Genomic DNA, 24,800 nt, shown 5'->3' with positions numbered 1-24,800 from the left:
TCCTCTCGCTTGCTCGTCGTTCTTTGCTTTCTTTGGTGTAATCCACCGTGGTTCTTTTTCTTTGCTGTTTCCCTTATCTTCTTTGTTTTCATTTCTCTTGTGGAGCGGTATTAATCCAACTAGCTTCGTGGTTTCCATTTTCATTGACTTCCCCCCGGTTGCGCGCCAGTCTCGCTGCTTCCGCCACGATGGCGACCGTGACAAGCGCCCCGTCGGACCTGCCGTTGGAACAGCTCGCTCTCTACCAGGCCTCCGATCCCTACCTGTCCTCCGTTTTCGTTTTCTACGGTCCCGTCGCGACCGCAAATGCCACCGTCAGTAGCTCGCGCATCCAGGCGCATGTCTTGACCCCCGCCGGCTTCCAGAGCTATCCGCGCATCACCGTCTCCCCCGCCGCCCCGTTGTACGCCGCCGTCAACCACCTCCCCCGCGAGAAACAAGGCGATGAAGTATGTCGCGGTCTGGCTGTGGGAATGCTGAAATATTTCGCCGACCTGTCGGACCCCGCAAAGGACTGTCTGCAGGCCTTCGCGCGTTCCGGCAAGCCGGGGGGTCAGATTCCTAAGCTCTTCGACGAGATGCATGCCGCCGATCTGGCAAATCGCATGACAAGGGTGGAATACACGGCCGACATCGTGCGCGACATCCGTGGCGCCTTCCAGGAGCGCAAGGTTCCCTGGGTAGATCTCGATGTCGTGTTTCCCCCGGGCATCATCCAACCACCGCAGCGACCTGGGGAGGACGACCTGGATGATCTGGCGGACATGGAGGACCCTCCCGACACCCAGTATGGCCAGTATTCGTTGCTCGTTCAATCGCTGGGGAAACCTGTGTTCTTGCCGACATCGCGACTGAAGCGAGCCCCGTCCCAGCCCACGAAGGTCAATCGATCCCGTGTCTTCTCGACGAGCCAGAAACAGGCGTTCCGCTTGACGATGTGTGAGTTTGTGGATACGGAGGAAAGATATGTGAACAAACTATTTACCCTGGTGCGCAATGTGGCGGAGGAATTCCGCATCAAGGCTCAAGGAAGAGGGTCATCCAGCACCAGCCCCACCGAATCAGATCTGGCCAAGCTGTTCCCCCCATGTCTGAACGCGATTCTCGAAGTCAACATGGGGTTCCTGGAGGTGATCCGTCTGGTCCTCGAGGAAACAGAGAGGGAGGCGATCGAGGATATGACACGGGACACCGAACTGTCTTCGTCCATGTCGCAACGCACCCCGTCAAGGGACGACAGAGAGGATCCGGTTGGTGCAGTGGTATTAGCCAACGCGCTTCTCGAATGGTTTCCTCGATTCTCGGAGCCCTACGCCGATTACATGAATGCTCATAACAGCTTTACGCAGGTGCTGAATTCTTTCATGAAGGATAAGCAGTCTAGTTTCTCCAAGCGCGTGCATGACACCGGAGAGCAGATGCTCCGGTCCTTACTGATGGAGCCCGTGCAGCGTCTGCCCCGGTACAGTCTCTTGATTGACACCATGATGAAGAGCCTCCCGTTGGTCCATCCGGCCATCCGACCTTTTTTGAAATCCCGGGACGTCATCAATGAGATTTGTGCTCTGGATGACTCGTCGTCAACGAACCACGACCTCAGTTTTCGCCGACTAAAGGAGTTAGTAGACGGGTGGCCGTCCACGATACTGCCTTCTAGCCGATTGATCACAGCGGTGGATTTCAATGAGCTGTCGCCCCCTTACCATGTGGATCCACCGTCGTTGGACCCCAACCCTGGCATCATGTTGGTTTACAAGAATTGCCTGGTGTTGCTGGCGAAGGCTGCGGGCAGCAAAATCATGGCGCGAGGCTTGCTGGCAGAGCTGGATAACGCTGCTTCCGCCACCAGTGGCTCCCCGGCATCGCTGCCCCCCAATGAAATCCGAGTCGTGCAGGTGTACGATCTTCACACCGTACGTTGTACGCAATCTAGCTGTGGGCGGATCCTGTTTCTCGCTCCCACGGCCGCCAAATCGAGGCCCAACCAGAATACGACGGTGGATCTTCTAGCGTTAGAGCTGACTTCGACTCACGAGGGCCGCGCCGTTCGCGTCATCGAAGACATTGTCAAGGCCAAGATTGCAGGTCGCTTTACCGAGGCGGAAAGAGAGAATGGCAAGTGGTCTCTGCGCAGCCCGACAGGTACCGTCGAAAATCTTGGCATCTTTGCGTGCGTGTTTGAGGAGGAAGAGAGCAAGGAAGACGGACCGGGGTCGCTGATGAACAGGGTCGGCATGTCCAAAATCCGTGTTGTGTTTGACACCCCCCGAGCCACGAGCAGGACAATATTGGATTCTTCGGATCTAGAGGTGATTGTCGGAATAACCGTGTCGGGTGAAGACCAATTTCGAGTGGACATAGACACCATAGTTGGCACCGCGTCCTCAGATATCGTCACGGCGGATAGTTTCGTGCCCGTTCTCTCCAAGCGTCGTAAGTATCTAGAGCCAATCTAGCTCTCGATGTGCATGTGTGCTGACATTTTGTAGTCCTGAACGTGCTTTTGCCCTTGCATGGCCCTCAAAATCGGACCATGACTGAGTCTATCGTTCACTCCAACTTCGAGATCCTCCGCTATCTGGCCGGCTATCTCATGCCACAGCTGAAGACACCCCGTGGGTTCCGACCTCCTTCCCCGTCCAAATTACTTTCGAGCCTTCTCGGAGGGAATCAATCAAAAGAGACGCACACGTCGAGCTCCAAAACACCCACCTCTGCGACTCTGCTAGGCGAATTTCCCAAGATGCCGCCACCCCGTGGTAACATGTCGCGTTCCAACACCCTGCCCTCTGTCTTTCCGACAAAGGAGGACAAGAAAGAGGAAACCCCAAGCAAGATTTCCATGGTTAGCGCATCGCCCTCGAAAGAGTCGGAAAGCCCATTTAGCGTGCTTGAACAAGCATTCGCCGCTTATGTTCTTGCGTTGCAGTCACGCAGTGGCAACATCGTTGGCCGTACGCTGCGGGCAAGGGACAATGTCGACCGCTCCGCCGTCAATGAGCTCTACAATGTCTTACTGGAAGACCCGGGCAAAATTCAGATGGCGGCCGAGGTGCCCGTTGACACGCTCTTCGTGGCTTTCGAGACCTTCATGGCAAACGCCTGGCGGGAGCAGATGGGGCCCGTTCTAGATCCATCCTCGATGAAGCTTCTTCAAAGTCATTTCGACACCATGTTCCCCCGGGATTTTGACGACAATTTTCGCAGGTTTTTAGCAGATATGAGCCCGCAGAACCGCCGTGCATTAGCCTCCTTGGTGCGATTACTGGCCGAACTACTCGATGCCTCTGGCAACGACGGGGACCGAGGGGCTTTGACCGCAGCTTTTGCCGAAGTCCTAACGGTTGAGGGGGACCCGATGCAACATATCTCTCTGCTGGACCGATTAGTTGATGACTTCGACAACCTCTTCGACGAATTTATCCCCGGAGGTGCCTCGGTGGAGGGGGCCTTGAGCTGCGATCAGACACTATCTGTGTCGCAAACTGCCGGGTCCATGAACTCTAACGCGTCCTCCTTTCGCAAGCGATTTGGCTTTGGCCTACATCGAGAAAATTCCAAGGTGGAAGGAGAGAGCAAGGTCTCGTCGATCTTGCGGACCCTCAGCAAAAGCAAAAACGCCAACGACTCCGAGGCCAATACTCCCAGGAACTCTCTGCTGCGTTCGAAATCAATCGATGTAGACACCAGCTTAGCCCATTTGCTGCGCCCCGGCTCTCGCGATCGAACGGGCGCCTCCATCTCCCAGGAAAACATCCGACGGCCAGGTAGCTCCCAAGAAGAGACCGCATCGCTGTCCTCGATCCGAGGCATATCAACAAACGGGGTAGTGAAAGTGCGCCGGAAGAGACGGAGCTCTTTGTCGGATTTGAGACCGGGGACGGCCTCAAGTGATGCTTCCGGTGTGTCCCCGGGTCAAGCGCAGAGGCCGACGACTCCAGCGTCCTCGTCGAATCTTGCCCAAGCTGAAGCAATGACCCCTTCAAAGCAAGATCGTCCGCAAACCAGCCATGGTTCCGGATCCACGGTTCGGAGCACGTCTCCTGCAAAGAGTAGCTCCCCGATCCGGTTGACCTCCCCGAGCCGGCGATCTCCCACACGCCCCGTTACCCCCAGTCGAAAAGAAAACATCGACCCAAAGCTATCGCAGACAGAACGCTCTCCCAGGAAGAAGGGGGACGCATCTGTGTCACCGACGGGGGAGCTCAAAAGACGATCCCGAGCTACCAGCATACCTTCCTCGAGACATCCCGGCTTGAAAGAGCGTGCGGTTCCGATTAACGGGTCTGATACAAAGCGTCCTTCAAGTTCATCATCCCCCCAGAAACCGCAAAAGCTGCGGATGCAAAGTCCACAAAAGGTACTGTGTCCTTCCCCCCCCCCCCCCCCCCCGCAGTGAATTCATTGAATGAAGTGCAATACTAACTTGGTTCACGAACAGCTTCGAGACCGTCTGCAAAATGAAAAAAGGAGCCAGGCCACCGCACAGCTTGGGTTGAAAGATGAACTAGACCTCATCGGCGATGAACTACGGGCGCTCAGGCTCGGACCTCGGGCAGAGGAGAGCAACAAATTACTAGGGGATCCGCTTTTCCCAGATGCAAGCGCAGCCCTTCTATCACGGGTTCAGGATCTTGAGAGGAAATTCGAATCGCTCTCCGGAGAGCTCCAGGGACGCACGACATCCATCGAGAAGGACTTGGAGTCATCCCTGGTGGTCAGCGAGAAGCGAGCCAAAAAGCTTGACGAGCTCTATCGGGAAGCCAGCGCCGAGAACGAGGCCCTGTATGATCGGTTCAACTCGGAGCTGAGCAAGATCTCCAAAGAGGTGCGGACAGGCAATGCCGAAGACGCAATCAAATCTCAACTGTCGTCCGCACTAGACGATATCGGGAGATTGAAGAAGGAGAATTTCCGACTCAAGCGAGAAGTCGCCGGCTTACGGGCCCAGCAAGCCGCGGTAGCCCTGCTGAAGGCGAGTGAATAGAATCTCGACTCTTCCGTTCCCCCGGGGATCTCTGAACTGGACATGAGTACACGCATATCACTGAAAGATAGGACCTTCCTTTGTTTTCCTTGACTTATTTCTTTTCTGACCTCTTTTGATGGTGTTCTTTGACCTCCCCTTTTGGCGTCTATGCAACACTGGTGAATGGCAGCCATTCCTTCTGAAGAATGCCCATTTCCGGCCTGTCCTTTTCGTGTCATCACCTTCTGGTTTACTTCTGTTGATAGGGCCATTCCTTCCTTCCCTTTTTTTATTCCTTCTTGTACCACATTGCAACATACTGCGCAGCCCCTTTTTCTTTTCCTTTGGCTTTCTTGAATGCATTCAATGGGGTTCAATTGGGCAGATTTTGATCGCATCCACTTAGCACTGGAATAGCGTGCCTCTTTCTTGCATTTCCTTTTCCTTCTTATCACATTCACATTCACTTCTTTTATCTTTTTATTATTTTCTTTGTGTGTAAAATAATAAGAATTAGCAATTAGCTTAGGGGTCTCTTTCCAACCCACCCATCAATCTCAGAGGCTCAGTATCCACCATCTTATACATCCACTCCCACTCCACCGAGCATCCCCCCGCAATAGATCGAGACCTCATCACCTCCTGCGCCCCCGGAACCCACTGCTCCATCGTCGGCAACCCCACCGGCAAATCCTCCTCCAATCCGCTCTCTCCCTTCGGAATCACCACCACCGGCAAAGTAAATCGACTCAGGCCCGGTGCTTCCTTTGCTAGTCGTTTCAGGAACTGGTCGAGTGGTTTGTTTTTGTTCTTTTTCGGGTCGTGAGGGTTGGGTTTGGATTTAGATCTAGATGTAGGTTTCGGGTTGTGCGGTGTAGATTCTTCAGCGATCTGAGGATCGGATGATGATGATGATGATCCTATTTGAGGAACCCGACGGATGAGTTGGATGTCGGATTTAAGAAGGGGTCGGAGGACGAGCGGGAGGGCGGCTTTTTCATTTCCATTCTCGTTCTCGTTCTTGTTATTGTTCTGGTGCGCGTTCTGGTGCGTCGCTCCGGGCTGCAGGATTGAAAAGCGGAGCCAGTAGCGATCGTCCCAGAGGGTCCAGGGGGTGGTTTGTTTCAGCTTTAGGTGATTGTCTTGGGGTTCTGTTGTGGAGGTGTTTTTCTCGGGGTGAGTCTGCGTGGGAATGGGGATGGAGAGATTGAGAGTAGGGAGGCAGTTTTTTCTGAAGGGTTGGCGGGAAAGAAACCAGGTGCTGTTGGTGGTATTAGGCGAGGGATTAAGGGGAGGAGTATGGGGATGGTTATTATTAGTACTTGATGGGGAGGTGTCGAGGGGTTTTGGGTGCTGAGGATCTTGGAACTTGGTGCTTGATACTTCCTGCGTAGGATGTTGATCAACAGGTTGAAACATCACGCCTCCAAGGGTGAACGCTTGAATTTTTGTAGCGCCGGAGTCTTGGAAGACACGCGACGTGAAGTCCTCGAAGCTGCGCAGCGGGAAGTGATTATCTGGGAACGGGGCGATGAGATCTGTGATGCGTCGCAGGGTGGTGGTTTGGATTTGATGGGTTATGCTGGGAGCTAGATTCGGAATGGCAGCTGCTGAGGAGGACGGGAATTGAACCGTCATCGTCCCAGTCGCGAGGTTCAGATCTAGTATCTTGCACTTCTGGAGAAGCTCGTTTGAAAGATCTGTAGTATCTCTTACGAGGTCTTGGCTCTTCTCCACGAGAGACAGAACCGACGGAGTCTGAAGAGCTCGCGGGAGCCTATCCGAAGAAAGGAGGCTCCGGATAGCGTTTCGAGGAGTGAGAGTCGGGTCGAAGTTTGTCGGATCAGAAACATATGGAACGTGATTGTCATGGCAAGTAGCTAGGAGCCTAGCCTTGGGAAAAGAAAGGAGCGGACGGCAGATGAAGATCCCGCCTGTAGACATAGGGATCCGCCGAGATGCAGAGGATACACCCTGCAAGATAACCGACGAGCCACTCTCCGCCACTCCGAAAAGCCCATGGCATTCAGGGATGGGATTCACCTCTGGAATCCCAGCAAGCCCTGCGCCCCTAGCTCCGGAACAAAGTCTCCAGAGCGTGGTCTCGACATTATCATCTTGATGATGACCCATCAGCAAGGCCTGAATGCGATGATCTCTACATGCCGTGCCGAGAGCTTGGAACCGCAGTCGTCGAGCATGGGTCTCGAAAGCAGATACCTGAGAGGGAGTCTGAGACTGGGTGCTCTGGGACCATGAGAGTTCTAGGATTTGGGTATGGATGCCTTGAGTTGCGGTCAGTCATCGGTTATGGCCTCAGACCAATCAGGGGTAGATATATAGAGCGTACCCAGGTCAGTGAGCCACCGAGTCACCGTAGCGGCTTCCCGCGTGCTTTCGGCTCGCGCTTTATGATCGACTACAAAGGCCGTGACGGCGACATCATCGCGCGAATGGGTCTTTTCCCATTGTCGACACAGATATGCTAGAGCCATGGAATCGGCCCCTCCGCTTACTGCCAGACCTATAAGTTGATTAGAATTAAAATGTCATGGTTAAAGGGGAAGGGGACACATACCAATGCGGCGAGGCAGGCGAGTCTCGCGTCTCCGCTCTGCCCGTGGAGCTCGCGACTCGAGCCATACTCGCTTGAAATTTTCAAGGAACTTGGGGGTGGATATGGCTCCTGAATTTGAAGAGCGCAGGAGACATGATCCTGCCATGGGTTGTGGGATGGTTGTTCGAGAGGGTAGTGGAAAGGGAATGGGACAGCCGGAGTCGGCGGTGATTTTTATATCTCGAGCGCAAGTCTTGGCATCAATGATTCCAGTTCACCTACGAAAATAGAGACCGCAGTTCAACCACGGCAAATGTTATAATCTGACAATCCAAAATCACAGCAGAAGAACAATAGGCTAAGATATATTCAATAAAATTGCAAGCTAAGAATGTTACATGTATGTATGTACTGTACTAGACTAATATATCACACAAGTTGGCCCCCGGCCATATCTCCACAGGGAATAAAAATAATGTCACAAAGAATGGAATCCTCCTGGGAAACTCTTTCAGGAGTTACTAATAGAGGCCGATGCAGACCTTGACGCGGTTAGAGAATGGATACTTCCCGAGGGAGCAGTCTTGCCGTCGCCGTTGATCAAGCTGCCCGGTTCAGCGAGCCGTTGTGGATTCAAACCGGTTTCAGGAGCCTGTTGACTTTGATCGTTGTCCCTTTCGGTCTCAGGGTTCCGGATTTCCTTCTTTCCGTTGGCCTTGTAGTAAAGGATCATGTCACCCGATGATCGCCAGATGTGGGCACGCATGGTCGCAAGAGTCATGTTCGGGGGTAGAAGCTGGATGCTAGTCAGCAGGTGACATCAGTTAAGCAGATATATAGACACTTACCGTCTTTTGGCAGTACAGTTCTAGGTACTCTTCCGGTTTCAGTGGATTATCCTCAGGCTCATCCGGGTTGGGCGGGTCGATTCGTTCCGCGATGTATGCCAGGATCTTCTTAGCCCGGAGCATACGGTTGGCGTTGAGGCGCGAATTGTTCGTCGGATTGCCGTTGGCGGTGTTCCTGGTAAGAAAGCAGGGCTGTCAGTCCACAGAGACGAAAAGGATTAGAATCACTCTTATACATACACATCGGGCTTGACCACAGGCGGCAGCAAATCGTCATACGGCTTCAAAGTGAAGGCAATCTTGATAGGCTCCTTGAACGGCACTTGGTTCTGTAGCAACTGTCAGACACACCTGAATATTGGTAAAACACACGAGGATACGGACCTTGAGTAGAAGGTCGGCAAGCCACAGCGGGATTGATTTCTCAAGCTTGTCGACCTCCTGACTGATTCGACCGACACTTCCGCGATAGAGATCAGAAGCTACGGCTGTATCACCCGATTCCTCCTGGATGAATACAGCCGTGCGCGAAGGAATGGCCAGTGCCGGCGTTTCGCTCTCGTGACTTGGCGCGAAAGCTGAGGCCAAGTCCTGTGAAGAATTGGCCGACAACGACTCTTCGTATTCGTGACGGATACGGTCAATATAACCACTGAGGTTGTTTTCGAACACCTTCTCCTCCTTGACAGAAGACTTATCGGACTCCTCTACCTTCTCCTCCTGGATCTGCGGCTTGACCTCCGACGAAGTCCGGCCAAGTTTCTTGGGAAAATCCATGCGGAACTTCTTGCCGAACAGTGAGCCACCTCTCTTGCGCTCCTCCTTATCGGGTTCCGCTGGTGACTGAGGAAGAGCCGTCGGTGTCGGCTCTCCGGGAGTTGCTAACTGTGCACGCTCTGTATCCAAGGGAGGCAGACCTTGCATTCGGGGCGAGGAGAAATAGTCACTGGACTTATCGGACATTGAGCTTCTGGTAGGGTCTGTGGTGTGTTGTGACGTCATAAAATCGGAAAGCTCGCAAGGAGACGTGCCGAAATGGTTGCTATTGTTCTGAGAGCTGCTCTGATTGAACATCGGTGTCGCGGCAAATGAGCCAGGGCTATTGGCAAACCCGATGCCAAACCCGGGTGTCGTGGGACTACCGAGAGTGTCGTATCCTTGCCGCAGGGAGGAAATCGAAGGGTCCAGAGATGTGCCAAAGTTTCTCGATCCATCTATGGTCGGAATGTCCATTGGTGCTGTGGTGTTCATATTCTGTTTAGCCAACTCTTCAGCCTTGGCCATCGCGGTGGCGCGGTACTGAGAATCTCGTTGTATTTCCTCTTCTACCAAAGGCGCAAAAAGCCACCGGAGAATCCACTTGCCCAGATTGACTATGTAGCGGTTAGCAAAGCTTAAACACAAAATTCGATCAAAGGAATTGGAATGATAAGCAGACATACTTCTTTGATCCTCGCGGATATGAGAATAATCCGATAGATCTGCCTCATCTGCGTATACCTCCGCATCAAAGCAGCGGCCTGGTTCCAATATCACGGAAAGTCGTCCGGTACGGATGTCGATTGTGCACCAGTGAGCAATGCTCTCGGTTGTGTTAATCTCAGATGCGACATCATCCATGTGACGCTTGCCGAAGGACTGGATCGGCACGCACTGGAGAAAAGGGTTAGACTGAGATGCAACAGCATGATGACAGACTTCGGGGGATTACCTTGAGAAGATCCCACAGAACAACTTCCCCAGCGGAATCCTGGGTTAATGTTCGTTTCCGGTCATTTAGGAAGAAGTGCTTGATTAAGCCATGCTGGCCCTCTATCGTGTCGTCGGGCAAGGAGTACACGGGGAGTGTAAGTCCTAGTTCATCTTCCATGTCCGATCCGGGCGATGGCGGCTGCCCATTTGCCATTGACCGAGGCACCACTCCCTCAGGAACGCGAGACTTGGGAAACATTGAGGTGTTGGACAGCTGCAACACCGACTCGTACGGGATTTTCTTCACCCGTTCCCTTGCCGCAGACTCTTTCTCGTCTTTCGCAGGCGCAGTCTCTCGCTCCCTCGGCGAGTCAATCTCGGCCGTGGTGTCAATATCGTTCCACCGGTTGATGCTCGACTTAGGGGTCGCCGTCCAGATGTAGTCGCCAGCGGCCGCGACGTTGACCACGCCTTCATGTTCTTGCAAGGCCGCAATGGAGATTCCCTGCTCAATGTCCGAGGAATGGCGGGTGTCAGTTTTGGCGACCAAGCCGGATCGGTCACTCGAGTAGAAGACCGACAACTGCGGATGATTGGAGTATAAGGACCAGACACTGTCGTTGTGCATCGTCAAGGTGTGCATGCACCTTCCTGCCGTGAGGGACCAGATCTTGATCGTTTGGTCGGACGACGCCGTCATGACCGTATCCCCATCCCGGTTGATCAGGATGTCGCGAATGTTATCGGTGTGACCGACAAACTTGGTGATCAATTTTCCGGATTTCGGATCCCAGGTTCTGACCACGCTCTCGGGCCCGCCACTGGCGAGGACAGACGACACGGCTCCTAAGGCATAGACCGAGCCCTTGGCCGTACGATCGTCGCCGCAGACATCGATATTGAGAATCTCGCCGCCACCATTCAGATCCCATAGTTTCAGCTTATGATCGAGACCGCCCGATGCGACCCAGTTTGAATGGCTCCCCGGAGTGGCCAAGGCCTTGACGTAATCCGCATGCTTCCCAATCGGATCCGGCACCTCAGTCGAGTCGGAGTGCGGTCGCCACAGTCGCACGGTGGTATCGGACGAAGCAGAGACCAGAGCGGAATTATTCTGGGTCAGGACGATGTCGTTGATCCAGTGGCTGTGGGCCTGAACCTGATTCCGAAACGTCGTCGGCGGAGGCTTCGCGTTCGAGAACGATGATGCCGAGGAGTTCGCAAGAGGCAAGTTGAGATCCCACGAGCAGACAACGCCATCGCGACCAGCGGAATACCTGGGTTGGGGGTAGATGGTGGTCAGAAACTGCAATGAGGCGACGCGGATCGGAACGGCAATGCGCTGCGCTCGTCGCTTACAGCGGAAGTGTGCATGGTTTCCAGACCGGCAACTAACACGGAAAAAAAGGGAAGGGAACGAGGAGGCTCACAGAATGGAGTTATCGGGATCAATGGTCAGGCCATTCACTCCTAGTCGATGACCGCCCGGGGCGTCGGGCAGAGGGAGAACTGGAAGAGAGAAGCAGATGGACGGTCAGTCGAAGATCTGCGGCCAGGCAGCTGTGCGCGCCAGGAGGGGCGCAAGTTGTAAACCGGAGCTCACACGCAAGACAAGCACGAGAAAAAGGGGGACAGCATACCGTAAGTGACCCTCTGGTGACTTGGTTTTCGAGCCATGCCGCGTGGTGTTACCCCGAGGAAAGTGAAATGCGGAGGCTACCAAGTGGGCGGCGATCGCTCACGGAGACATCCCCCGGCCAGACCGAGAGCACACGACTATATATACGGCCGACAGATGCGATTCCCGTGGAGCAGTGAAGAGAAATACAAAAGCCACCGGTGGAGAGCAAAAAATAGAACGAGCAACAGGCTGTGCAAGGAGGAACGCAACAAGGCCGAGGGGTGGAAGAGGAAGAAAGAGGAGGAGGGGAAGAAGAGCGAGTAAAAGGAGGATTCAAGCGATGCGAAGTGCGGAGACTTGGCCAACGCCACGCCAGGCACAACTTCTGGGGAACCCTCTGTCAGATTCTTTGCCCGGCGATTTTTGATCTTCTTGATCTTCTTTGGTTTTATGTTTTTATTGTGATCTTCTCTCCATTCTACCTTGCACAGAGTACATCGGTGTGATCCCTCTACCGACCCATAGTTCCGTTAGACTTCGGGGTGTGCGCCAGAAAGTATAGCAAAGACCGGTTCCCCAATGCCCCGAAGGAACCAGGGACGCCCTGGCTGATGATCCACCGTCCATGTCTTCTGGAAACCCGGACGCCGGACTGAGATTATGGCTCCTCCGACCAAAGTAATAGCCGACTGGAGGGTGACATCACGCCAGGCTGCCATCCTTCCATCCTTCCATCTCACCCTCACAAGACCGTCGTAAGCAGTACTTGCGTGAGCCACCAACGAGTCATTCCAACAGAGACAGACAACCCCTTGGGCCTCTCTTCAAACAGCAAACCAAGCAGCAACCGCCATCCAAAATGGACATCCCCATCACCGACATCAAACCATACTACCCGACCCCATCCCCAACCACGCACTCCAAAGCCACCGACTCCCCCAGGATCCAAAAGACCATCCAAACGCTGAACCTCCAACTTCACCCGGAAGGAGGCTTCTACGTAGAAACAGACCGCAGCGTGCTACGAATCCCCAATCCGTATCGCCACGACGCAACCCTGAACCCCGCCGTCGAGAGCGACGATGCGACCCGCGCAGCCAGCACCACCATATACTACATGCTGACGCCGTCGTCTCCGCTGGGGGTGTTCCATCGCAATGCCAGTCGCACGGTGCATACACTGCATCGCGGCCGGGGGCGCTACGTCATCATCCACGCCGATCAGGCCGCTCGAAACGGAGGGAAGGCGCCCGTCGAGTCGTTCGTGGTGGGTCATCGCATCGAGGAGGGAGAGCGACTGCAGTGGATTGTGGACGGCGGCAAATTCAAGTCCAGCTATCTGTTGCCGGATGCTGATTCCGATGAGACTTCGGGATTGCTGATTAGTGAGGTTCGTGTTGGCTGTCCTTCGTTGTTGATTCTATGGTTGTATAGTGAACGTAAAACTGACGACCCACACACGTAACAAACCGTCGTGCCAGGCTTCGAGTTTGCAGACCATGATTTCTTAACGGCGGAGATGATGGACCAGTTGTTGACTCCGGAACAGGTGCGAGAGCTCCAATGGATGCGTCGGAGGGACTGAAAGATGGAATTGAAATTGTCTTATGTAGTCGAATACCAACTAAATTGAACGGGTCACGATAAGCTCATGGCATAATGTACATAATTTGTCTAGCCTATATATACCTCTATAATGCCCAAACCAGCGAGTTATGGTACAGCATTCTACTGCTCCTCTCGATCCTTTCTCTCCAGGGTATTCCAAGCCCATTGATAACTGCCCAGGAACACGGCACCGCCGATTCCAATCCAAGCCACCCGCGGCCCGATGCCTCTCCAGAAGGCCCCAAGCCCTTCCTTGGAGATATCCTGCACCACATCCTTAACGCGCACGCGAGCCCCTTCCTCTCCCGCGGCGCCGTCGCCCCGACGAGCCAGCATGACCCGCGTCTTGATGACGTCCAGCGGCGTCGTGAGCCCCGCCGAGATGGCACCGGCAACGCTGCCGAACATGGCGCTCGTGGCGGCCGGGACTTGGCTTCCAGACGGCACGGCACCGGACTGCTGCTGCGAGCGCTTGGCATACGCCTCCTTCATCGACTCCCACATGGTGAACTGCAGGACGGTGAAGGGGATTTCTCGCGCGATGGTGATCCCCGCGCCGCGGTACAGCTCCCGAAGAACCTGCCCGTAGCCGCGCTTGGCACCGGTGGTTGGGTCCGGATGGCGCAGTGCGAGAATGTCCTTCAGAGCGAGCAGGCTGGAGCCGCCGAACAGTCCGGCCTGCGCTCGCTGCTTCACCACCTCCGTGGGTACGCGGACGGCGCACGCGGCGATTTCTCCCATCGAGGAGGCGAGCGAGTGAGTGAGGAGGACATGCGTCCGGGACGGAGCCTCCGAGTTCGACGTCGTCAGGAGAGCGCGTTTGACGCCGTCGTAGGTGATGAAGAAGGAGGCCGCGGAGGGGGCGGAGCCAAAGAGGACGGAGGGAAGGCCGGCGTAGATACCGCGGATGGTCTGCTTTAACGACAAGCTAGAAGCGGGAGCTGTCGGGGCATGGTGCCGGGCTTTTTGAAGGCGTGTTTTGATGGTGTCCAAGGGGTACAAGGAGCAGTCGACGGTCAGACCGGCTACTGCGCCCGACTAGATGAGGCGCGCCAAAAGTGTCAGTTTGGGAGTCCTGGATGTATAGCTGTGTAGAATCCAGGGGCATGTTTCAAGCTAACAAGTAGGGATCTGGTCCACAAGGAGACCAATGGCTCCGAGTCGGAGGGCTGGGCCATCGTAGGGAGGGTCGGCGTGGTTATAGGGAGTTGTGACAATGACGTATCTACCGAAGGAGCATCGCAGCAGGTGGCCAGTCTCTCGGAAGATTGGATGCACGGATGTATGTACCAGGGCAGGACCAGCTCGTGATTGATATGCAATTAGAGGGGGCAGAAGAAGGTCGGAGGAGGGAATGGGAATGGAATGACGGAGGCCGCCAAAAGCGCGGAGATCCCGCGGCAGCTTTTTTTGACGAATTCCGATTATCGCTGCCCCCAAACTCCGCTATCTCCGCATCGGCGCCTTACGTCAGTCTACAAACCAGGCATACAATCCAATCGAGTCCTGATCGTTTGTCCATGGATTGATAATATCTACTAGGCTACCTACTGAGGGCAAGTACAATAAGACACAAATCGGAAAAATGGCCAATCCGAACAAGTTGGCCTTGGCACAGCAATACCAACAAAAAGAAAAAGAAAGAAAGAAAAAATATAAAGGAAGAAGATATGAGGGCCCGATAATCAATAGAAATCTAGTTGCCAACCCTCTATTCGCGAGCAAAAGGGGTGGTTTCGTTGGAGCAGCCCCTTTCCATAAAATAGTGACCACAACGCCCGTATTAGAAACAAAGGGGAACAAAGCGAGAAGGGAGGGGCGAAGCAAGTGTCGTTCCGTCTTCACCGCACTATAATGGTAAGTAGCAGACACGAAGGGAAGCAGCAAAGCAAAAAGGTCTTCGAACGGAGGAACTGTTGAGGTTCACGGGGGATAAGAAAATAGGGAAACGAGCGGGAAAAAAGAAGGTAGGATGTTCATCATGCGGGAAAACGAGCCAGTTCAATAAGATGAGCTCTGCATCCAAGGGAATCAAAGAGAAAGGAAGAAGCAAAAATTATATTAACAGCCCAAGACACTCAAAAAAACGAGTTGAAGAAGACAATACAAATACCTCAGAGTCTGGACATCGCACGTAGCATTATAGACAGGACCAAGATTGGCCCAATTATTTGGCCTTGCTGGCCACGGGGACGCTTGACGAAGGAGGTTCGAGGATGTGGGTATGACCGGGAGCTTTGATCACCTCGCCCGATACCTCTTGCTGGCAGGCCTTGATGTTTCGAACCCATTCGTCGGTCAAGACATCATCAAGGCTGGCGCGATCTTTCACGCTCACCTTGAGCATGCGGCCAATGATATACCGGCTCTCACGTGGCAGAAGTCGTAAAAGCCTCCAGGGGCCCTTGATCACTTCCTGCCGTTGGCCCGATGATTGGGTCGAGCCGGGGAGAGGAGGGGGGGCCTCCTTGCTTGTTGTGCGCGTCGGCTTATTGTTGCCATTTTTCTGATTGGAAGTGGTCTTTGTACTCTTGTCGTCCTGAGGGCTTTCGGGGCGATTGTTGTCTTCGTGGCTGCTGGATTCGGATTTCGCCGGTTCTTTCGGCGAGTCCTGCTGCCCGTTCGGTTGCTCAGGCGCTGCCGGCTTCTTTTCAGGGTCTTTGTTTTGAGGGGGTTGAGACGGTTGGTTGTCGTGAGCGGACGAGGGAAGATCGGGAGTCGATCGTGAAATCCGATGGCGCCGTGGATCCGCGTCGGGGACCGGAGTGCCCGGGGTAGGCGTGGACACAAAGAGCCGGTAGGAATTATCACTAACGCGAGGTTGCTTCCAAGGGAATCGACGCAGAGTCATGCAGCAAAAAATGATAGCGAGGGACCAAATATCCGTGGGGCGAGGGTCATATTTCTTCTCATCGTATACCTCGGGAGCGAGGTATGGATCGGAACCAACGATACCTAGAGTTTGCGTAAGCTCGAATTCTCCTCTTCACCCGAAGGAATGAATTCACTTACCGGATGCAGAAACGATATCGTTCTCGAAGGGGTACCGGAAAACAACGGCGCTTCCAAAATCGATGAGCTTCATGATACCGTGTTCGTTGACCACCACGTTATCTAGCTTCAAGTCGCGGTGGGCCAGACCCATGCCGTGTAGATAGGCCACTCCGCTCAGGATCTGCTTGAAGGCGCATGCCACCTCATCCTTCACCATTTTCCCGGTCATGACAATGGCGAACAGATCAAACGGAGCGTATTCCATGACCTCATACCAGTGGTTTCCTTCCTGAATGATGTCGAGCGTCTCGATAATGTTGCCGTGGTGCAGAGTCGACCCAATGCAGAATTCCGCAGTCACCTTCTTCGAGTATTCCTTCAAGGTTTCCCACGAGTGGCGCTCTCTGAACTGCTTCACGGCGAAAGTCACGCCGTCGCTGTTCCGCTTGAGCAGCCGGACAGAGCCTCCCGCCCCGGATCCAAGGACCTTGCCGAGTTTGCCGTATTTGGAGTTGAGTCCATGATCATCAGCAAAGGGAACGTTGTCCGGGGCCATCTGGTACGGGGTGTTCTTTCCAGAACCGCGACTCGATTTCTTGGGGAGCGAGGGAGAATCCGCTCGTTTGTGCTTGTGGCCCATCTTGAAAAACCGCTTCAACTCCGCCATGTGCCCCTGGGGCTTGCCTTCCGGTTCCTGCTGTCGCACATCCTTCTTACTGCCAAAGAACCCACTGCGTTTCTCGCTGGCTTTGAGGTCGCTGGCGCTGGCCGACCGAGGCGTTCCGGGGCGAGGGAGGGGAAATGTTGACGAGTTTTGTCCCCTTCGTTTTAAATCACGGCCTCCAAAGATAAATCGCTGATCAAGTTGGCCGAGGTTCTTGGGCTGCGGTGGTCGTTTACTGCGGGCATAGGGGTCATTCGGCTCTCCGACGGGCGTGATGGTGCCCGGGGGCGTGAAGTTTTCATAATCTTTCGGGGTGGTTGGGGGGCTTTCTTCCTGAGAGCCTCCCTCGGGGCCGATGAAAAACTGCGCACGATGCTTCGGCGAGTTCAAAGGGTGGGATGACGTTAGCGATACATTGCCTTGCTTGGACAATTGCTCGGTAGATGCCGGCCGCGACGTCGGCGCGCTCTGAGGGGCCTTGCTTCTCGTAGACGCGCTCGTAGGCGGGGAAGTCTCCGGGGTCATCGCTGCAGAGTGTGGGGCGGTTCCTCGGTCTGTCGCATTCGACGTCGAAGCAGTGTCATTAGTTTTGGATTCACGAGAATGGGTGGCCGCGGGGGTAAGAGGCGGAGACTGCATCGTTGACACCGGTGGGGAGGCATGGGGAGACGGCAAACCAGATCCATTGGGTTCTCGCGCGCTGCGGTCGCTCGATTCTCGGGATGCAACCTATCGGAAGGGGGGAAAAGGAATTAGTTTTCATATTCTCTGACAAGTAGTGCGGGGCGTAACGAGTGAGATTCGTAAGAGATAACCGAGTAGAAACTTACTCTTGAGGACGGCAAAGAAACGGGGTCAAATGAGAATTTCCCCAGTCGCGATTCTTGCAGTTGAGACCGCTGCAGACTCGCTGCTAGCGACCGTAATTCTTCATCCTGCTGTTTCTGATTGTCGGCCGGCTGATTCCCAGCGGGCAAGGCAGAGGCCGATGGATCCGAAGGCTCGATTTCTTCGGTTACCGTCGAAAACCGAACCTGGCCTGGCTGTGTCTTGGACTTGTTGTCCTGGTCGGAGAAATCCGCGCCCGGCTGGACAGGCATTTGGGCGGGGTTGGAGGTAACGTTAGATCCTGAGGGAGAGGACTGCGTTAGAGCAAGAGTACGTTTTGGGGCGGGAAAGCGTGGCACACCAGAATCCATCTTTGCATGGGCAGAACCGGTCGCTTCAGACGTCATACTCATCAAAAGCACGTTGCGGGACGCATACCCCTCCACAACCTGCTTGGTGAAACCGACCACAGAATCAGGCAAAAACGAAAAAAGAAATCACTCGATTCCGGACGCAGTGCTGATGGTAAATGGTCGGCGAGGATTGAGTTTTGGAAGGTCGGTGACGTTGCGAGGTGGCTGTTGCTTGGAAGCTGCAGCCGGAAACAACCCCGTGGGACGAGATGGAAATGCGCGGAGGAATTTGGTATGCAAGACGGAGGGACGTTGGTCGTCGTTACTCACGGAGCTTCCGCCGGCAGGGAATACGTTAAGAGGCGGTCGGGATTGGGGGCCATCCAAAAAGAGATCAAAGAAAAAGCACAAGGAACAATACGGGGGGGAAGGAAGGAAGAAAGAGAACAAGAAGAGCAGAACAGAAAAAGGAATTAGATTAAGACTCTGGGGGAGGGGAGAGGGGGGGAAGAAAGAAGCAGGGTAGGTAAGAGGAACCAAGCCGATGCAGGTAAGGTAACGAACCAAGAGACAAGAGACAAGAAGAGGGGAGAAAGGTCCACTCGACTAAGACCGCCGACAAAACAAGAGAAAGAAAGAGGAGAGAAGGAGAGCGAGGGAGAAAGAGAAAGCAAGAGCGGCGGGATCGTTTGGAGGAGGAAGCGGGCGGCCACGGAGGAGGATTAAGACTAGTCACTCCAGCGGTTCCACGGTGGGCTTGGGCTGGACCGTCGTCATTTTGATAGGGCTAGACTTCCTGTCGCAGATATCGGGGAGTGTATAACATGGAGAATGGAGAATGGAGTCTGATGAAATTAAAAAAAGGGTCTACTCTAGGGGGAATGTCCATGAAACCATGCATGGTTTGGCCTTCTACTGCGGACAGTACTCCAGATAGTCCTTTGGTTCTTTCTTCTCTTTCATCCAAGAAGGGAAGGTTGCCGGGCCAAGACAGGAAGATAAAATCCATTATTAGTTATTACTGCTTAGTGGGTTGGTTATTGACTGATTCATTAATCATTATTAATGGTTAAGCCTGTGACCCGTTCGGAAGAATGTCCGCTGCCTTCGATAGTCCATTCTCTTTACCATCTCCGTCGCCATTTAAACTTCCCTGTGCTCGAGGGAAGGCCTGAGATTGGAGCTGATTGATGTGCTCGGAACCACTCGGAGAAAGTCCCTACGGTTGTCTCCATCGTTCCCTTCCGGTGCGCAGGACATCCTGTCTTCCCAGAATAAAGTACTGGGTGCCGCAGAGGAAGCATTGGGACGCGGGCCATGTGAGATGGCAGCCGGGAAACCTGAGTTCTCGGCAGTGTAACTTCTGCGACACTTCTTCGGCCCATGCATGGCGCATTCGAACGGGGATGTTCCACGCATACGGAAAGCAGGAGAGTGAGTCAGGACGTGACTGGAACTGCTCAGCACGAGTGCGTTTATCAGCAAGGAAAAGGTTACCGAGGCCGTCTAGCCGCCCGAGTCCATCTGTCCGCGAACAGGATTGGAGAGCGACCCTCCAGGCAATGCCGCTAGATTCTTCTGGATTTTCTCTGGCGCATGCATCGTGATGCAGAGGGGATGGTCATCGGCGCCCACCCGCCTGATTCGTTCGTAATTGGACGCGATGACCCAAGGCCGGACCTTGCTCGCCAAGTCAATGCCATCGCCAACCCTGCCAACCTTACTTGACAGAGAAACGACTGAATGGTGAACTCGGAAGAATCCAACTCAATGTCATCATGACATTCTCGCGGTGGGGAGGGAAGTGGGCCGAAGGGCTTGCCGCTTTGGGAACCGCCCGTGATCGAGCCGCTAGACCGCATGCGGCTAGCGGGGAGATCTTCCACGGGACCTGCCATCGATTGAGGATGGCAGCCCTTCCGGCGGAGTCCTTCTCCATGCCTTCAACGCTCAACTGGTGGACAACCTGTGGACAATGCCAGATGTTGATGCTGAGGGTCCCTTTGACGAGCTGTCGTCTTCCCATCCGCCGCTACTCAACCCTCGGGTCTAGGGGAATGGAGTGGGGACTGCTCCTGTGAGACAGTGCTGAGTTTCGTCGCCTGCTGCCAAGCTTGCAATTATTGAAGGATTGCGTGGAGATGCATAGCCCTCATACTCGCCAAGTAAATGGGTCTGGTCTGTTCATCGACAAGGAGTCAGGGCCCTCGGGTCGCAGATGGGTGCAACTGTCCAAAAGTGCCCGGACAGTCACCTCCCAAGCATACACTCCAGAAAACGTAGTACAGATCCATGCTTTCCTGCCATTGATGGTCCCCGGCAATGGCTCAGATCTGCGATCATTGCCTGGAAAATGCCCCTTGTCTTGGGTGGATGATCCCGAGCAATTCAATATTGGATCCAGTTTTAGTTCTCCCCCCTTCCGTTTATGCTTCTGCCTCGTCATCATTTCCCCCCTGCCTTGGTCCCTGAATGATATTCAGTCCCGTCCCCATCACGGCCCCTTTCTCCCTCGTGACTAATCAATCTAGACCCTGAATGCCCCATAATGGGTAATTGAGGTAATACATCTAGGGTCTGAGTATATATGATTACTGTCATTTGCATGAATAGTTAATCTACACTGCTCCATAAGTGAATGCTGGATAGCTTCATCGTTCGGGATGGCACCAGTCCGATTATCCCAGTCTACAACGGCTGTCTTGCGATTCTCTTGACTTGAGGAAAATTTGGATTGCAGCATACAATACCAGGCTATCGCGACTCAGTTTCGCCTCCCATCAAGATCAGGAAACGGGTCCATATGTAGACAAGAAAGCAATGATCCACGTCAAGCAGAAGCTGCGGGTATTTGTAAACGCTTTCTATATCAGATGCAATTCCCTATAATACAATTGATGACAGAACCATCCTAAACGCCAGTGTCGTGACTCCAGGGCTGTAAGTCGCTGCAGCCGTGCAAGAGTCGTGGACTCATATACATATTACACTCGAATTCGGCACCTCCAGCTGCTGCTCTATGGCACGACCTGGATGCCGATGGACTTGGCCTGGGCAAGAATGCTCTTGCATAGTCCCTCCAGACTCAATCCCGACAATCGCGTTTCGCTCTGCTTGATGGTGGCAATCTCGTACACATGCTTCAGGGAAATCTTGCCGACGATCTCGTGACCGGGGTTCATGGCACCACGGACACGGTTCTTGCGAGGCTCCACGTTGGCAGATTGCAGCAACAGCCAGGTCGTCGTGGGCGTGCGGAGGTCGAAGGTGAAAGAGCGATCGGGTCGGACGGTGACGCGCGCAGGGACGGGAACACCGGGGTTGATGTGTGCGGTACGAGCATTGAACTCCTTTCAGAACAAAAAGAAGGAATAATTAGATATTGTTCCGGACCCCAAAGATTCTCCAGAGGCATTGCTGTGTTTGGTTCAACTCACCTTGCAAAAGTCCATACTCTTCACACCTTTACTACCCAGTGCCGGACCGACCGGGGGACTGGGGCTGGCCTGACCGGCGCCCACAATGAGCTTGACAATTTGATCCTTGGCCAACGCCTTTTTCGCCATGGTGAATGAGGGGTAGGGATGGCAATGGCAGTCAACGCAAACGCAGAGACGGAGAAGCGCCAGACGGAGCGGGTTTTGCGGCCAAGAAAGAACACGGGACTCGAGCCCAAAGCGGCAAGGCGCGCGGAGCCGGAGTTACTTGCCGTTTCGACAAGCGAATCGAGCCGGACGTCATTCCTCAATCCTTTGGCTGCTCTGCTTCTCCGGCTTCATCTCGTGGCTGCTGCTCTCTCGCTAGACTCTCGACCGCTACTGCTGACCTCATCTGGAGATCGGCACCGACGTGTTTGTGGCGGTTTGGTCGTGGTTATCCAACCCCTAGTCTTGGCCCTTCTCTCCTTCTCTCGTGCTCCCAGTACTTCCGAGAGATCTCCCCGTGACCCCACGCGCTATCGATTTCCTTTCCCTTGGTCTACTTTCGCTTTTCTCCCGTTTTCATCTCCCACCACAACTCCTCATATTTGCCCGTCATGAATTGGCTCAAGTCGACGTACGTCCTTCCCGAAAACTCCGTGGCTTTCCTTCGTAGAAATGCATGTGTGCTGATTGCTTTCCCGTATCTAGTCTCGCAAGCGTCGCCGGTACGCAAGAACCGATCTATGGCCCCGAGGCCATCCAGTCTGTCGCCAAACAGGCGCAAGAGGTCCCCTATACCGAGCTGACGAAGAATGATTTGCGCTGGCGGGCCTACCAGTACACCAATGTCGAAACTCAAACCTTCTATATCATGGCCGACAACGGTACTCTGGTCTTCGTCCAGATTATTTACAGCAACATCGTGTGAGTGTCTTCCGCTTGCAGATTCCCCTTGGTGATTATCTCGGAACCTCGTCCCCTCTAATACGGATCGCTCACTGTAGGGGCATTCACACGACCGCGCAATTCAACTGCAAAATCTTTAATCTCAAGGGAGATGCCCCTCACGGCTGGTACTCCGATCCCTTGTACAACTTCATGTTCGACGAGAGCATGCTTGCCTTCTGGGCCGACAACATTACCCTGACTCTCAACGAGGAGGGCGATGCCTACACCCTCAAATCCGCCGTGAATGAAGACTGCTTGGTCAACGTCACCTTCACCCGCAACACTCCGGGCTTCGTCATCGGCAAGGACGGCACTTCCTACTTCGGCACGGACCCCGAGAACCCTTGGGGCTCGATGCGCCACGCTTTCTGGCCTCGTTGTGGTGTCGAGGGAACCATTACCACCAAGGAACAGACCTACGATATGAAGGGCCGCGGCATGTTCATCCAAGGTCTTCAGGGCATGAAGCCTCATCATGCTGGTAAGCAGCCGTGCTACCCGAAAAGCCATCTGATGATGCTGACCATGGAGCAGCTGCCCGATGGAACTTTGTTAACTTCCAGTCTCCTTCGTACACCGCCGTCATGATGGAATACACTACGCCGCCATCGTACGGATCCACCGTGGTCAATGTTGGTGCCATTGTCAAGGACGGAGAGGTCGTCTACGCCGGCATCGACAACTCTGCTACTCACACCGAGATCACTCAGGACCACGAAAGCGAGTGGCCCGAACCCAAGTCCATCAAATGGGTGTGGGATGGCAAGTCCAAGGACGGCAAGGAGGTTGCCGCCCATCTGGAGGGTCCGGTCGGCAAGAGACTGGATCGGATTGACGTGATGGCCGAGGTTCCCGGTTTCATCAAGTCCATTGCAGGAAGTGTCGCTGGAACGCGACCGTATATCTTCCAGGTAAGGCTCAGGCTCACCGCATCCTCATAAAAGCATCTATACTAATGATGACATAGTATTCGCCGCAAGAGAAACTCACTCTCAAGCTGAAGATCGGCGACAATGAGATCACCGAGGAGGGAACCACGTTCTGCGAGGCCACCTTCATCTCCTGAATGATTCGACGTACATAGACCACGATTCTCGGGGACTTGTCCATGGCGTTTTTTTCATGACCGATATATTTTCCTTGGCTCACATTTATCCATATGCAACGCGGACCTTCATCATTAATAATTCACAAACATAAGAAATAATGTCACTTATTGAATATATCACACATACTTTGGCTTTTCTTTTCTCACCCAGAAATCTCGTCTTGGTTACTTTTCATAGTTCCTTTGTGGCTGGTCACTTGCGTTTGTGTTTAGACCCCCATTCACTTCACTTCAGCAACCATCACTTTGCCTTATGTTGAATACCAGCCATTTGCTATTTCTTATACCTGGTCTCATTCACCCCAACCCAGCAACCATCTCTACTCTACCCCTAAACACCGACCACCTCTCATACCAGACCATGCAATACAACTCTTCCACTCCTCATTTCCTTGCTTCTCAATCCTATGAAATCCCACAAACTCCAACAATCCTCAACTGAATACATCCTCGCCGTCTCTGATTCTCCAAAATGGACCCTTTCAAAGCCAGACCTCACTACAACAACATAAGGCGCCGCCAGAAGTAACCCTGCCACTGAACACCCGTATCGAACCACTCCCACTAACATCCACAGGAAACTCCGAGACAACATCATGGGCATCAGTAAGTCCCCCAACCCCTGACTCAACATCAAAATCCAGCTCTAACTATCTATCTCAGCCCGCCCTGCCATCCGGTACCTCCACCAACCCCCACCTCCGAGACCCCATCCATCACGTTGCTCTCTAACACCGCTTCTCGCTCCGACCCAGTCGACTAGCCCGTCGAGGCGGCATCATCCGCATCAAAAAAGAAATCTACAACGAAGTCCGGCTGTCCATACGCGAGCGTCTACATGATGTAGGTCACCTCGTGAATCCCTTTTGTACTGTACAAGTGTACTAAGAACTCTAGATCCTCAAGCAAGTCGTGTTGGTCGTTGAGTCGTCCGAATCCGTGAAGAGACCTCGAAAGGCAAGTTAAGTGATCTTGTTGTTCTTAGCTGGGTATTTCCATTGGCTAATTGTTCATGTTTTAATGATTTCTAGATCGTGACTACTAAAGACGTGAGTTCATCAGAGCAGAAAGGGCTATATTTGTAAATAGAGCGCAATGACTGACATCAAGGTCGCTCGGTAATATCAGGTTGTTTATGCACTGAACAGAGTACGTCCCCCAGCCCTTGTCTCAGTCTTGAGTCCTTTG

The 24,800-nt window shown here is 53.8% G+C and overlaps 7 protein-coding genes across 7 annotated transcripts; 4 read left to right on the top strand and 3 right to left on the bottom strand.

Annotated features, from left to right (window-relative positions):
• Positions 1-188: 188 nt before the first annotated feature.
• On the top strand, positions 189-4,987 carry P170DRAFT_363615 (putative Rho guanyl nucleotide exchange factor; the record flags this gene model as incomplete). The annotated part of the gene is made up of 3 exons (XM_024844586.1): positions 189-2,433; positions 2,490-4,360; positions 4,442-4,987. 3 exons carry the CDS (start codon positions 189-191, stop codon positions 4,985-4,987), a joined length of 4,662 nt encoding a protein of 1,553 aa, XP_024702586.1.
• Positions 4,988-5,494: 507 nt separating this feature from the next.
• P170DRAFT_413099 (tRNA lysidine(34) synthetase) lies at positions 5,495-7,700 on the bottom strand (the record flags this gene model as incomplete). The annotated part of the gene is made up of 5 exons (XM_024846956.1): positions 7,548-7,700; positions 7,320-7,493; positions 6,377-7,254; positions 5,903-6,322; positions 5,495-5,779 (listed from the first exon to the last, which is right to left on the bottom strand). The coding sequence occupies exons 1-5, from the start codon at positions 7,690-7,692 to the stop codon at positions 5,495-5,497; spliced, it is 1,902 nt and encodes a 633-aa protein (XP_024702585.1). The 5' UTR covers positions 7,693-7,700.
• A 337-nt stretch (positions 7,701-8,037) lies between these two features.
• On the bottom strand, positions 8,038-18,053 carry P170DRAFT_448929 (WD repeat protein; the record flags this gene model as incomplete). The annotated part of the gene is made up of 12 exons (XM_024851004.1): positions 8,038-8,322; positions 8,375-8,549; positions 8,615-8,703; positions 8,759-9,747; positions 9,817-10,027; positions 10,086-11,343; positions 11,497-11,575; positions 13,186-13,268; positions 13,420-14,333; positions 15,484-16,250; positions 16,308-17,586; positions 17,784-18,053. 12 exons carry the CDS (start codon positions 18,051-18,053, stop codon positions 8,038-8,040), a joined length of 6,399 nt encoding a protein of 2,132 aa, XP_024702584.1.
• Positions 18,054-19,912: 1,859 nt separating this feature from the next.
• On the top strand, positions 19,913-20,215 carry P170DRAFT_478135 (uncharacterized protein; the record flags this gene model as incomplete). Its single annotated transcript, XM_024853532.1, has 1 exon — positions 19,913-20,215. One exon carries the CDS (start codon positions 19,913-19,915, stop codon positions 20,213-20,215), a length of 303 nt encoding a protein of 100 aa, XP_024702583.1.
• A 550-nt stretch (positions 20,216-20,765) lies between these two features.
• P170DRAFT_511906 (mitochondrial 54S ribosomal protein uL11m) lies at positions 20,766-21,762 on the bottom strand. The gene is made up of 2 exons (XM_024854935.1): positions 21,572-21,762; positions 20,766-21,484 (listed from the first exon to the last, which is right to left on the bottom strand). The coding sequence occupies exons 1-2, from the start codon at positions 21,698-21,700 to the stop codon at positions 21,152-21,154; spliced, it is 462 nt and encodes a 153-aa protein (XP_024702582.1). The 5' UTR covers positions 21,701-21,762; the 3' UTR covers positions 20,766-21,151.
• Positions 21,763-22,170: 408 nt separating this feature from the next.
• P170DRAFT_362251 (survival factor 1 family protein) lies at positions 22,171-23,570 on the top strand (the record flags this gene model as incomplete). Its single annotated transcript, XM_024844520.1, has 5 exons — positions 22,171-22,190; positions 22,265-22,480; positions 22,561-22,985; positions 23,039-23,415; positions 23,472-23,570. The coding sequence occupies 5 exons, from the start codon at positions 22,171-22,173 to the stop codon at positions 23,568-23,570; spliced, it is 1,137 nt and encodes a 378-aa protein (XP_024702581.1).
• A 514-nt stretch (positions 23,571-24,084) lies between these two features.
• P170DRAFT_478132 (uncharacterized protein) lies at positions 24,085-24,578 on the top strand (the record flags this gene model as incomplete). The annotated part of the gene is made up of 5 exons (XM_024853531.1): positions 24,085-24,137; positions 24,190-24,218; positions 24,276-24,291; positions 24,368-24,455; positions 24,510-24,578. 5 exons carry the CDS (start codon positions 24,085-24,087, stop codon positions 24,576-24,578), a joined length of 255 nt encoding a protein of 84 aa, XP_024702580.1.
• Positions 24,579-24,800: the final 222 nt, after the last annotated feature.

Source organism: Aspergillus steynii, assembly GCF_002849105.1.
Source record: "Aspergillus steynii IBT 23096 chromosome Unknown P170scaffold_6, whole genome shotgun sequence".
Lineage (NCBI taxonomy): Eukaryota > Fungi > Ascomycota > Eurotiomycetes > Eurotiales > Aspergillaceae > Aspergillus > Aspergillus steynii.
The sequence above is the reverse complement of the archived record's forward strand: the minus strand, read 5'-3'. Positions and strand labels throughout refer to the sequence as shown.

Bases quoted from the DNA above. Each gene is read 5' to 3' on its own strand.
- P170DRAFT_511906 (XM_024854935.1), bottom strand. From the start codon at position 21,700: ATGGCGAAAAAGGCGTTGGCCAAGGATCAAATTGTCAAGCTCATTGTG. The intron at 21,485-21,571 runs GTGAGTTGAACC...TTGTTCTGAAAG, and splicing joins AGAGTATGGACTTTTGCAAG to GAGTTCAATGCTCGTACCGC.